Raw genomic sequence first — 12,610 nt, forward strand, 5'->3', positions numbered from 1 at the left:
ACAAAATATAAGAGGAAAAAAAAGCCAAACATGTCAGAGTTACGCACAGCATAGCAACAAATTGTCTCACGTTGCAGTGAAACACCCACTCTGATCAAAATGAATAGCAGCTGGTCACTTTGCCTGTGCTTGTAGCTCAAGGAGTTACAGGAAAACCAGTGGAGGTGGAGTTCTATAAATATAACGCAAAGCTAAAACACCCTCAGCCGTATAAACATCGTCTTCTTTATAATTTGCAGTTGTTCAATTGGTATCCCAGTGCAAAGTATGTATAAATAATGATAGATTTATTGTTATTTAGATTAATTATTAAGATCCTACTGTCTTATTTACAATTTCTAAATAACCTAAAATGCACCAATTCAAACAATGACAACTGTATTGAAAATACAATTTATTACACAGAGTAATAAATACATACAAAGATGTAACAGCATTTTCCTTTTTATACCAAAGCCAACCTCAACATTAATCTGCCCATCAGTCAGTCACGTGTGTCGTTGGGGTGTGAAAAACGGACCAAATTCTATCAAAAGTGTTCTCATATTCCCCCTGTGTAAGCCATGCAGTGTGTGCAATTAACCCATGGGCCTTTTCGCATGCATAAACCAATGTTTGTTTTGTTTTAAATATGAAGTCAAAACAAAGATCCCAAAATGGGTCATAAAACACATTACTCTTGTTTAATCCACATATGATTAAAATTATCCTCCAGAATCCTCAGGAGTCATGAATTGTGTCACTGTATTACTTTCAAACGTTTGCCCTCCCTTCCATTAGCTCATTTACTTCCTCATCTTAGAGGAAATGCCATGCAAATTATTATTACTAGTTTTTTTTTTTTTTATATACATAAGACACACTTCATTCTTCTTGCAGGGAGGAAAGTATCTTCATAGCTAGGACCTTGCATTCCTCTCCGTCTCAGCCAAGCATTCACGCACCAGCCCCCTGGCATGAATTATTCCTTTGGAAGAAGACCAAAAACACATATACATATATAATTGAAATTGATACCTGCTGGGAGCTGTGAGCATGCAGGTTGTTTTGCATATTAAGGTTGAGCGTACCTCTTTTCAGTCTCTCCATTGCACTCTTACTTCCAGCATATGTTGGCCTGATCTCCTTTCCAAGCTCCTCGATGATGGCCAGCAGCTCTGCATATTTGTTCTGAGGAACTTGGCTTCCAGTAGAACCCTTGAGTTACAGCAAACAACAGCACAATAAACCACAATAACATCAGTTTCAGACTCTTCATCACCTTAGAGTGAGTACAGTAGAAGAATGAAGCCCATAAGGCCCAAATACAGGTGAACCCCGTTAAGTCATATTTCATAAATGCTATGAATAAAGAAATCTACTAAAATAGTTTTATTGTTATTTTGGAGATTTTATATATTTCATTAATTTGAAGAATTTACTAAATGATATATTTTAAGTATTTGGGGACATTTGAGATCGTGTGGAGGTATCCACTGAGATTACCTTAATGGTCTATCATCATGAAAACTGACGTGAGGATCAGTTTGAACATCTTGAAAATTGAGTCACGGTTAAAACAAGACTATGGCTTAAGAATGAAATATTGTGGCTCAACACAGACACCCATGAGTCCCGGTGTTGCCAACTGAACGGTCCCCCAACCAAAAATCGGTCCCACCTGCCTTCACTGCGCATGTGACATTTTGGAGTGTCAGCAGCGATTCCCTGATTATCGCCTCGTTTCTGCTTCAAACTGCCTCCAGTCATCATCTGTCTCAGTGACAGATATCTGAAGCTTTTGTACAACAATCATTTCCACATAAATTCGGCATTATTTCATCAAAAAAGACGGGGGAGTGATCAGAGCCCAGCAGCATGCCTGAGTCTGACTCTCTGAGTCTGACTCTCTACCCCCAAAGTGATCAAAGGGATTAATGTGATTATTAACCATCAGATGACAAAGTAAAACCTCTTAAATCATTCAAAAGTCAGTTTGAAGCAGAAACGAGGCGATAAACAGTGACTTGCTGCTGACACACCAAAATTACGCATGCGCAGCGAAGGCAGGGGGACCGATTTTTAGGGGAGACTGTTCGGTCGGTGACACCGGACCCTCTAAGGCAGTGGTGTCCAAACTATTCCAGAAAGAGCCGAGAGGGGGCAGGCTTTCTGTGCAACCATCCACTCCAGCAGGTGATTTCACTGATTAACATCCCTTTGAGCAGGTGAAATCACCTGCTGAAGTCAGTGGCTGCAAAGAAAACCTGCAATAGTTTGGACAACACTGCTCTAAGGTTTTCCAAGGCAACAACAAGGTTTCAAACACCAAGCTTCATGAGAGTGAGAAAGGGAGTTAACTAATTCTTCACTAGAAAGTTACAAACTAAGTCAAATCTGGGAGCTGGGACTGTGCGTGGCCACACCCACCACACTAAGGAACCAAGGATGGCAACCAGACAGACAACTACTCCATCTCTCTCTCTCTCTCTCTCTCTCTCTCGGAAAAACCATTTATCTGCTGCAACCAGGTGAAGCATAGGCCTCTACCCAAGGATCTTAGAAGGAGGCCTAGGACCAAAAACATCCCATATTTTTGTCTTAGGTCAAAGGTTAGCATCCAAGTCTCACAACATGCAGGTAGCACCAGGACCCTAAAGACTGGGACCTTCATTCTCCTGCAAAAGATACCTGCATACAGTAGTGTTCAGAATAATAGTAGTGCTATGTGACTAAAAAGATGAATCCAGGTTTTGAGTATATTTCTTATTGTTACATGGGAAACAAGGTACCAGTAGATTCAGTAGATTCTCACAAATCCAACAAGACCAAACATTCATGATATGCACACTCTTAAGGCTATGAAATTGGGCTATTAGTAAAAAAAAGTAGAAAAGGGGGTGTTCACAATAATAGTAGCATCTGCTGTTGACGCTACAAACTCAAAACTATTATGTTCAAACTGCTTTTTTGTAGCAATCCTGTGAATCACTAAACTAGTATTTAGTTGTATAACCACAGTTTTTCATGATTTCTTCACATCTGCGAGGCATTAATTTTGTTGGTTTGGAACCAAGATTTTGCTGGTTTACTAGTGTGCTTGGGGTCATTGTCTTGTTGAAACACCCATTTCAAGGGCATGTCCTCTTCAGCATAAGGCAACATGACCTCTTCAAGTATTTTGACATATCCAAACTGATCCATGATACCTGGTATGTGATATATAGGCCCAACACCATAGTAGGAGAAACATGCCCATATCATGATGCTTGCACCACCATGCTTCACTGTCTTCACTGTGAACTGTGGCTTGAATTCAGAGTTTGGGGGGTCGTCTCACAAACTGTCTGCGGCCCTTGGACCCAAAAAGAACAATTTTACTCTCATCAGTCCACAAAATATTCCTCCATTTCTCTTTAGGCCAGTTGATGTGTTCTTTGGCAAATTGTAACCTCTTCTGCACATGTCTTTTATTTAACAGAGGGACTTTGCAGGGGATTCTTGCAAATAAATTAGCTTCACACAGGCATCTTCTAACTGTCACAGCACTTACAGGTAACTCCAGACTGTCTTTGATCATCCTGGAGCTGATCAATGGGTGAGCCTTTGCCATTCTGGTTATTCTTCTATCCATTTTGATGGTTGTTTTCAGTTTTCTTCCACGCGTCTCTGTTTTTGTCCATTTTAAAGCATTGGAGATCATTGTAGATGAACAGCCTATCATTTTTTGCACCTGCGTATAGGTTTTCTCCTCTCCAATCAACTTTTTAATCAAACTACACTGTTCTTCTGAACAATGTCTTGAACGTCCCATTTTCCTCAGGCTTTCAAAGAGAAAAGCATGTTCAACAGGTGCTGGCTTCATCCTTAAATAGGGGACACCTGATTCACACCTGTTTGTTCCACAAAATTGACGAACTCACTGACTGAATGCCACACTACTATTATTGTGAACACCCCCTTTTCTACTTTTTTTTACTAATAGCCCAATTTCATAGCCTTAAGAGTGTGCATATCATGAATGCTTGGTCTTGTTGGATTTGTGAGAAACTACTGAATCTACTGGTACCTTGTTTCCCATGTAACAATAAGAAATATACTCAAAACCTGGATTAATCTTTTTAGTCACATAGCACTACTATTATTCTGAACACTACTGTATGTGAGAACTTACAAGTAAACACAAAAACCACTAGTGTTCTTATGAGGATTTAAAAATGTTTTCTCTATGACCTGTGACCTTTCTCAGTTACCTGTGAGAATCCCAGAGACGGGGGCCCATAATCACTCAGAAGGGGCCTGTAGGACTGCAACGTGGCCAGGTTAGCTGCTGAGGGAGACTGGAGATTCCCAACTGTTCAGAAAACAAAATAATACTATCATCAAGACAACAGCGACAACACAAATCCAATCATGGACGAAACGGTTCCGTCTCACTGACCACACCTTCTCAACCAGTGACATCTAATGTTAACTCGAACCATTGCAGAAGCTACAGCATATACACATTATTCTGTCAGTGTTCTGACAGGGCCTGCACGTCAGGGTCAGTGTCAAGAAAAAAAAAAATTAAATGAATATTGGTTCTCTGCTCACAAGACAACTTTACAGTGAAAATCATTTTTATGGTCAAATCTAATTAACAAGAATTAACCACTAAAGTATTTAAATGAATCCTTTACAGATGTCATATTGCACAAAATGTTTTTTCCCCCAAACTTTTACACTGACTGATAGCTGGAGTTCCACTTAAACACCCCAGTCCCAGAACTCTACGTGTGTGTGCAGAAACAACCCGGCGATGAGCAAACGTGAGGCTTGAAAAGACTACTTCTGCCACATGCAAAACAGGAATCCATATCTGGACTTGTGCTCGTTGCTGCCACACACACACACAGTGTCAGAACAAGAGCGGGACACTCCCCCTCTAAAAGAGGAGAGGGTGTCGCCAGCAGAAGAGCCTTTCTGTTTGAAGCTACAGGAAGTTCCTTAGATATGCGTCACTGTGTGCTATGACAGCGGAGGTGTTACTGGGCCGACACGTCACGTTGTTCTCCCTCTTTGTCAGCAAGGCCTAACCATGAGTGAAGAAACTGTGTGCCGTACAACTTCTGCCCGCTGCACCACCACTTACAAAGCTTCATGATGTGAAATTTCAGCTAAAGTCTTCCAGAAGACAGATGAGAAACTTCAAGTGAGATTAAATTTCCTGCACTGAAATCCAGAGCCCAACCGATAGAGATTTTTGAGAGGCTGATATCAGGGAGTAAAGAATTTACAAAACCCATATATCTGATACAGTGGGGAAAATAAGTATTTGACCCCTGGTCAGTTTTGCAGGTTTTCCCACCTACAAAGAATGTAGAGGTCTGTAACTTTTTATCGTAGGTTCACTTCAACTGTGAGAGACAGAATCTAAAAAAAAAAGAAAAATCCAGAAAATCAATTGTATGATTTTTAAATAATTAATTTGCATTTTATTGCATAAAATAAGTATTTGAACACCTACCAACCAGCAAGTATTCTGGCTCACACAGACCTGTGAATGTTTCTTTAAGAAGCCCTCTTATTCTGCACTCTTTACCTGTATTAATTGCACCTGTTTGAACGTGTTACCTGTATAAAAGACACCTGTTCACACACTCAATCAATCACACTCCAACCTGTCCACCATAGCCAAGACCAAAGAGCTGTCTAAGGACACCAGGGACAAAACTGTAGACCTGCACAAGGCTGGGATGGACTACAGGACAACAGGCAAGCAGCTTGGTAGAAGACAACAACTGTTATGATTAATTATTAGAAAGTGGAAGAAACACAAGATGACTGTCAGTCTCCCTCAGTCTGGGATTCCATGCAAGATCTCACTTTGTGGGTAAGGATGATTCTGCGAAAGCTCAGAACTACACAGGAGGACCTGGTCAATGACCTGAAGAGAGCTGATGAACACATGATGCTGTCATGGTTTAAAAGCCTGCAGGGCAGCAAGGTCCCCCTGCTCAAGCCAGCACATGTCCAGGCCCGTTTGAAATTCACCAGTAACCATCTGGATGATCCAGAGGAGGCATGGGAGAAGGTCATGTGGTCAGATGAGACCATTATAGAGCTTTTTGGAATCAACTCCACTTACCATGTTTAGAGGATGAGAACAACCCCAAGAAAACCATCCCAACCGTGAAGCATGGGGGTGGAAACATCATACTCTGGGGGTGCTCTTCTGCAAAGGGGACAGGATGACTGCACCGTATTGAAGGGAGGATGGATGGGGTCATGTATTGCGAGATTTTGGCAAACAACCTCCTTCCCTCAGGAAGAGCATTGAAGATGGGTCATGGCTGGGTCTTCCAGCATGACAATGACCCCAAACACACAGCCAGGGCAACTAAGAAGGGGCTCTGTAAGAAGCATTTCAAGGTCCTGGAGTGGCCTGGCCAGTCTCCAGACCTGAACTCAATAGAAAATCTTTGGAGGTAGCTGAAACTCCAAACCTGAAAGATCTAGAGAAGATCTGTATGGAGGAGTGGACCAAAATCCCTGCTGCAGTGTTTGAAAACTTGGTCAAGAACTACAGGAAACGTCTGACCTCTGTAATGGCAGACAAATGTTTCTGTACCAATTGTTAAGCTCTGTTTTTCTAGGGGGTCAAATACTTATTTTATGCAATAAAATGCAAATTAATTATTTAAAAATCATACAATGTGATTTACTGGAGTTTTTTAGATTCTGTCTCTCACAGTTGAAGTGAACCTACGTTAAAAATTACAGACCTCTACATTCTTTGTAGGTGGGAAAACCTGCAAAACTGACAGGTGGTCAAATACTTATTTTCCCCGTTGTATATAAGCGACAAAAGGCAATGATTCTGAACATTTCATTATCAAACCCTTATGAAAAAGAAAAGCAACTGAGGCTTGATGTTTTACAGTTTAAGCAACAAACCTATGTTACATTGCCGTCACGCTGTTTCACTCCGATTGATTTTTCATCTATTTTGGCCTCACATAGCTGGCAACATAGTGACCATTTGTCTCTTGTTGTCAAAAATCCGCTCCAATTTGTTATAGCTAATGTGATCCAGGGGTGACGGGAGTCCCATGAACTGTAAACAACCAATGTAATGTAAATGCCATTTCCAACAGCCAAAGTGTTTTTCTGTATAGTTTAGCTGGTCAGATAAAAGTTTTAATATCAGCAAAAACAACGCAGATAACTATGTGCTTGTGAAAGTGTCAACATAATCGGTCAGGCTCTATTAAAATCCTTCTGTTTGCCTCAGGAGGCTATAACTCCTTCAGCATTATCATGAGGTGTCTTGGTGGCTTCCCTCACTCTTCTCCTTCTGGGACAGTCACTCAATTTTTGCGAACTGCCGACTCCAGACAGATTTACCACATAGCACCATACTGTTTGACTGATGTGAATAAAGTCCAAGAAATATTCAGTGACTTGCAAATGTTCATGTAGCCATCTCCTGACTAGTCTGAAGAAAACTGGCTGCAAAAGTGATGAAGAAGAATAGGGCTGCAACTAAAGACTATTTTCAGAACTGATCTATCAACTGATTACTTTCTGTATATTCTATTCTATTCTGTATATTCTGAATATTCTAGTAATTGTTTGGTCCACAAAATGTCAGGAAATGATTACAGAGATGAGGTCAACCAACTGACAGCGTGGTGTTCAGCTAACAACCTGTCACTGAACACCACAAAAACAAAATAAATAATCCTGGACTTCAGGAAGAACAGGGCTGACCCAGCCCCACTCTACATCTAAGGGGACTGTGTGGAAAGGGTCAGCTCCATCAGGTTCCTGGGAGTGCGGCTCTCTGACAGCCTCTACTGGACTGCCAACACCACAGTGGTGGTGAAGAAATCCCAGCAGCGACTCCACTTCCTGAGGGTGCTCAGGAGAAACAATCTGGAAGAGAAGCTGCTGGTGTTGTTCTACAGAGCCACCATGGAGAGCATCCTGACGTACTGCATCACAGTGGGGGGTGCTCAGCAGCAGACAGGAGAGCGCTGCAGAGGGTGATCAAAATGGCCCAGGGGATCACTGGCTCCTGTCTGCCCAGCCTGGAGGACATTACCAGCTCTCGCTACCTCAGCAGAGCTGCTAGCATCTGCAAAGACACATCCCACCCCAGCAACCACCTGTTTGACCTACGACCCTCCGGCCGACGGTATACGTCAATCAAAACTAGGACAAACAGACTCAGGGACAGCTTTCTCCGCAGAGCGATCACTGTGCTGAACAATAACAAATCACTCTAATCCGCACCTTCAAGTTTCTTGTGCAATATCTGTAAACCATGTGCAATATTTCCCGTGCAATATGATTCCACAGTTGTATACAATTCTTGTTTTACATTTTACTTGGCCCACATTTTATTTTATTTAGTTGTACATTCATTCATTCATCTTCTACCGCTTAGTCCAATTAAGGGTCACGGGGGGCTGGAGCCTATCCCAGCAGCCATAGAGCGCGAGGCGGGGTACACCCAGGACAGGACGCCAGTCTGTCACAGGGCCAAAAACAGACAAACAAACACAGACACACGCACACACACACCTACAGACAATTTAAAGATATCCACTTAACCCACATGTCTTTGGATGTGGGAGGAAACTGGGGCACCTGGAGGAAGCCCACGCAAACATGGGGAGAACATGAAAACTCCACACAGAAAGGCTATGGGAATTGAACCCACGACCTTCTCATTGTGAGGCAACAGTGCTAACAACTAATCCACCGTGCTGCCCTTAGTTGTACATATACTTTGAATAATTTGTTAAATTTTATTATCTCTTATTTGGCTAACATTACTCGCACCTCGGAAAAGCACCTTTTGGAGTTGTACTCAATCTCGTTGCAAAGTAAATTACAACAATAAAGACGATTCTGATTCACATCACAACACTGTGATAGCACAGAAGCAAATATACAAAAATTGCGCCTATTTAATCCTCACACTTTACATCTGAATTGCGACGACCACAATGGAAACGCGTTTTTTTATGCTTAAAAGTTTATTTCTGCACCTTTTTATTACACGGATAATTTTACTGCACCTCTGGCTGCAGTGCGCGCCCTCCACCGCCAGGTGTCCTCGAAGAGTCGCGGAAAAGCCGCGGCAGATCAATCAGCAGCTCCTCCGCGCGAGGAGCATCATGGAGGAAACGGAACAAGGGCTGGCTCAAGAAGACAGAAGTGATACATTTTTTTTGTCACCGCTTTAACGGCGCCCACCCCGCGGGGCGCGGGACCAGGACACGGGAAGACGGATAACGGCATTTTCGGAAACGTCGCTTTGTCGTTTTTCCGGCCCACGTCGTCGCGCGCCGCCTGATGCGACGGACGGCGCTCGTTTCCATTAGTAATAATGGCGGCTATGAATTAGCCTAGCTGCCAGGATCTGACCCGACATATAGAACTGGACAAAAACTACACGCTCCGTCTCCAGGTATTCTCCGACACCCCGGATTTAACACTCGGTTTAACACGCGCACGCCTCGACTTTCTCCGCCGTTTTCGCCTTACCCTGGTTCCCTGAAGTTCCCGGAATGTGCTGATGGACATTGGGTTTATAAGACATTCCCAAAGACATTGTAAATTAGAGAAATAAAAATGACCCGAAATTCAGTGAAGCGTCTGTCTCTCACTTTTTGTTTACAACAGCGGCACCGGCAAATATGGCGCCGTCACTTTATATTGACACCCACTCGGCTTTTTCTGAGCCGCCGCGCGGATCCTCACAAAAAAAAAAAAAAAATCACTTAAATTAACCAAAAAAAAAAAAAAAGACGGATTTTTTTTTTCACCAAAAACTCCCACAATATCCGCACGCGCTTCGGTTCCCTGACACGCGCATTTTCTGTCTTCTTTCCAGCTCGCGCGCTGTTTGTCAAAAAGTAAACAGACTTTTAAGGAGAACCAAAGACTTTTAGAAGAGTTTTATAGATTTTACGTTAGATCTTTTTTTTTTGCGACGATTTACGGGTGGAAACTTTGGTGAAGTGTTAGTTTGTTTCAGGCGGGTTTCCTTCAGAAAACACGTGGAAATGTTACCTGTCTTTGTTTGAAGGGGCGCATCCATCGAGTCTGTCCAGCTTATAAGAAAAATAAAAATAACGAACCTCCAACCAGCTTGGATGGGGGGGGGGGGGCTAGCCGGTCTGGTCGTTTCTTATTTCCCATCAGGCTCTTCACCACCACGAGGGTGAACATAAATTTTGATGCACCCCCCAAACCAGCATTCATTCCCATTCCATTTAGACAAAAATAAATAAATAAAACATACATAATTTGCAGTTCTTTCCAACAATTAGACACATTTGAAAAAATTGAGACATTTGAAAAAAGTGAAATATTCAAAAAAAAAATTCACTCACATTCATCAAAATGGTAGAGAAGCGTGAATCTTCGAGTGGATTGAGTTGCTTGACGTCAGTCGAAGATTCACGCTTCTCTACTATGGAAACCACCTGGACAACAGAGCCTTCACAGATTCATCAAAATACATTATTTTTTGAAACATGACCTTTTGTTAAAAAATATACAGTGTTTGTGTATTTAGGGTTAATATTTGTCTATCTAGATTCTGGAATAGAATCTAAAGCATCAGTGGTCACCAAGCATTTCTATTTTTTTAAAGCACTAACTATTTTCATATAGTTATTTTCTAAATATACTTTCAGTATAGTAGGTCCATAAGAATGTGGACAGATGAATGCACACACAATCGAAATAAAATGAAACAGTCGATGTTCTTGTGATGTAGACTGTCAACTTTAATTCAAGGGGTTTAGAGTCTCAAGTAATTAAATCCTTATAGTCTGTCCAATTATTTATGGCCTCTGAAAATGCAGGGATAAAAATGGTTAATATTTTTGTTTAACCCAACAGTTTAAAGCTAATGGTCTAAACCTTTTTATGCATCTCATTTAGTCAGTTTTCTTTAAACAAGTGAGAGCAAAAATATTTCCAAGTCTAAATATGTCTTGGACTTCATTTACACACACAAAATGACCGAACAGCTGCAGATCCTGCTTTGTCGGGGGTTATTTGTGCAGTCACACTGATAAATGGTTTCAGTACTGGGTTCTGGGATGGTTCAGCATCTTCATGTATGTCAATGGGTCAGTTTTGGAAGTCAGATCTGTCATCAAGTCTAAACTGTCTTGACTCATTGCATACTTCTAGAATCTAGAAGGTTCTTACGATGTGTATGTTGAAATGTCAATGCTGTCTTTTTGTCATCTGTATCTCACACTAGATGGCAACAGAGGTCATCCTGTCAGAATGATGAAGAATTTATCTTTTGCACAATACTGTATCAATAACACGGGGCAGCAACGCATCACATCTGCTTCTTTGATTAAAAATGCAAAATAAAATCCATTTTATTGTTGATCTGTACTTCTGTGATTTTTCAAGGGTGGTAATAAATTATGCAAAGTTTCTATGTTTTTAACTGAAAGCGAAGGAGATTAACATGAGAAAGATGTGGGTGTGTTTGTATGAATGGGTGAATGTAAGGCATAATTGTAAAGTGCTATGAGTGTCTGATGCCAATGGATAAGTGCTATATAAATGCAGCCCATTTACCAAAGATTTGTGAATAACTTATTTTGCACATTTAGTTGATGTTTTACAACTGGCAAGGTTTGAGATATTTCCTTTGTTCAGAGCTTGTCTGATTACCAGGGACTGATTCATGGTGGTATCAATCCTATCCTATCAACTTTGACAGTTCTTCCACAATCCAAAATACATAAGCATACCAAACAGCAAATGTCAGTGCTCACCAGTTTCTCTGTGACTGAAAGTACACACACACCACCTCACTTTTAATGTATTGATGAAATCGAACACATTCAGTGACTTCAACATTTAATGTCAAGAAAACTGGCTTTCCCCCCCCCCCCCCCCCCCAGTTGAAAATAATCAAGTTTGTCCAATTACTTATGGGCTCTGAAAATGTATGTAGTAACTTGTCTAAAGGAAACTGGCTGTAAAAGTGTTTCCATATCAGTTCAAAAGGGTGACAGTAACCATGTCCCCAGCACAGAGTACACCAACTTATGTCACTATATGAACATTTTTGTTGTTCAGTAACTGGACATTTCATTCAATAATTACATTATACAAAATGTATTCCTGTGCACATTTTTGACTTGGTCTTAATGAAGGAGAAATCTGCCAACCGAGCTCTTTCACAGCTTGTAGAAATCATGATGACTAAAGAGCAGTCAACCATTTATCAAAACTAATAGCAAAGTACACCTTATTAAAAACTGCAAAAGAAACCACATGCTGCATTACACTGCAGATATTTTAGGGTAATATTTTGTTCACACGTTTTCAGATCTTCTGTACTGAACAAACCATTGGGTAGGTGAAGGTCTAGTGGTTAAGCGTTGGGCTTGAGACCAAAGGACCCTCAGCTCAAATCCCAGCCTGACCGGAAAATCACTGTGGGCCCTTGGGCAAAGTCCTTAATTCCCTAGTTGCTCCTGGTGTGTAGTGAGCACTTTGTATGGCAGCAGCCTGACATCGGGGTGAATGTGAGGCATTATTGTAAAGTGCTTTGAGCACCTGATGCAGATGGAAAAGCACAATATAAATGCAG

At 41.4% G+C, this 12,610-nt stretch overlaps 1 protein-coding gene across 1 annotated transcript; it reads right to left on the reverse strand.

The window, feature by feature from the left end:
• Positions 1 to 381: 381 nt before the first annotated feature.
• On the reverse strand, positions 382 to 9,720 carry LOC117529873 (cyclin-dependent kinase 2-associated protein 1). Its single transcript, XM_034192762.1, has 4 exons — positions 9,520 to 9,720; positions 4,233 to 4,333; positions 1,071 to 1,197; positions 382 to 967 (listed from the first exon to the last, which is right to left on the reverse strand). Exons 1-4 carry the CDS (start codon positions 9,584 to 9,586, stop codon positions 900 to 902), a joined length of 363 nt encoding a protein of 120 aa, XP_034048653.1. The 5' UTR covers positions 9,587 to 9,720; the 3' UTR covers positions 382 to 899.
• Positions 9,721 to 12,610: the final 2,890 nt, after the last annotated feature.

The sequence above is a fragment of the Thalassophryne amazonica genome, chromosome 17, assembly GCF_902500255.1.
Source record: "Thalassophryne amazonica chromosome 17, fThaAma1.1, whole genome shotgun sequence".
NCBI classification, from domain to species: domain Eukaryota; kingdom Metazoa; phylum Chordata; class Actinopteri; order Batrachoidiformes; family Batrachoididae; genus Thalassophryne; species Thalassophryne amazonica.

Coding starts and splice junctions, on each gene's coding strand:
- LOC117529873 (XM_034192762.1), bottom strand. CDS start 9,586: ATGTCTTTGGGAATGTCTTATAAACCCAATGTCCATCAGCACATTCCG. Junction 1,198..4,232: donor CGTCTCTGGGATTCTCACAG/GTAACTGAGAAA, acceptor CTGTAACTCAAG/GGTTCTACTGGAAGCCAAGT. Junction 968..1,070: donor AATGGAGAGACTGAAAAGAG/GTACGCTCAACC, acceptor CTTCTTCCAAAG/GAATAATTCATGCCAGGGGG.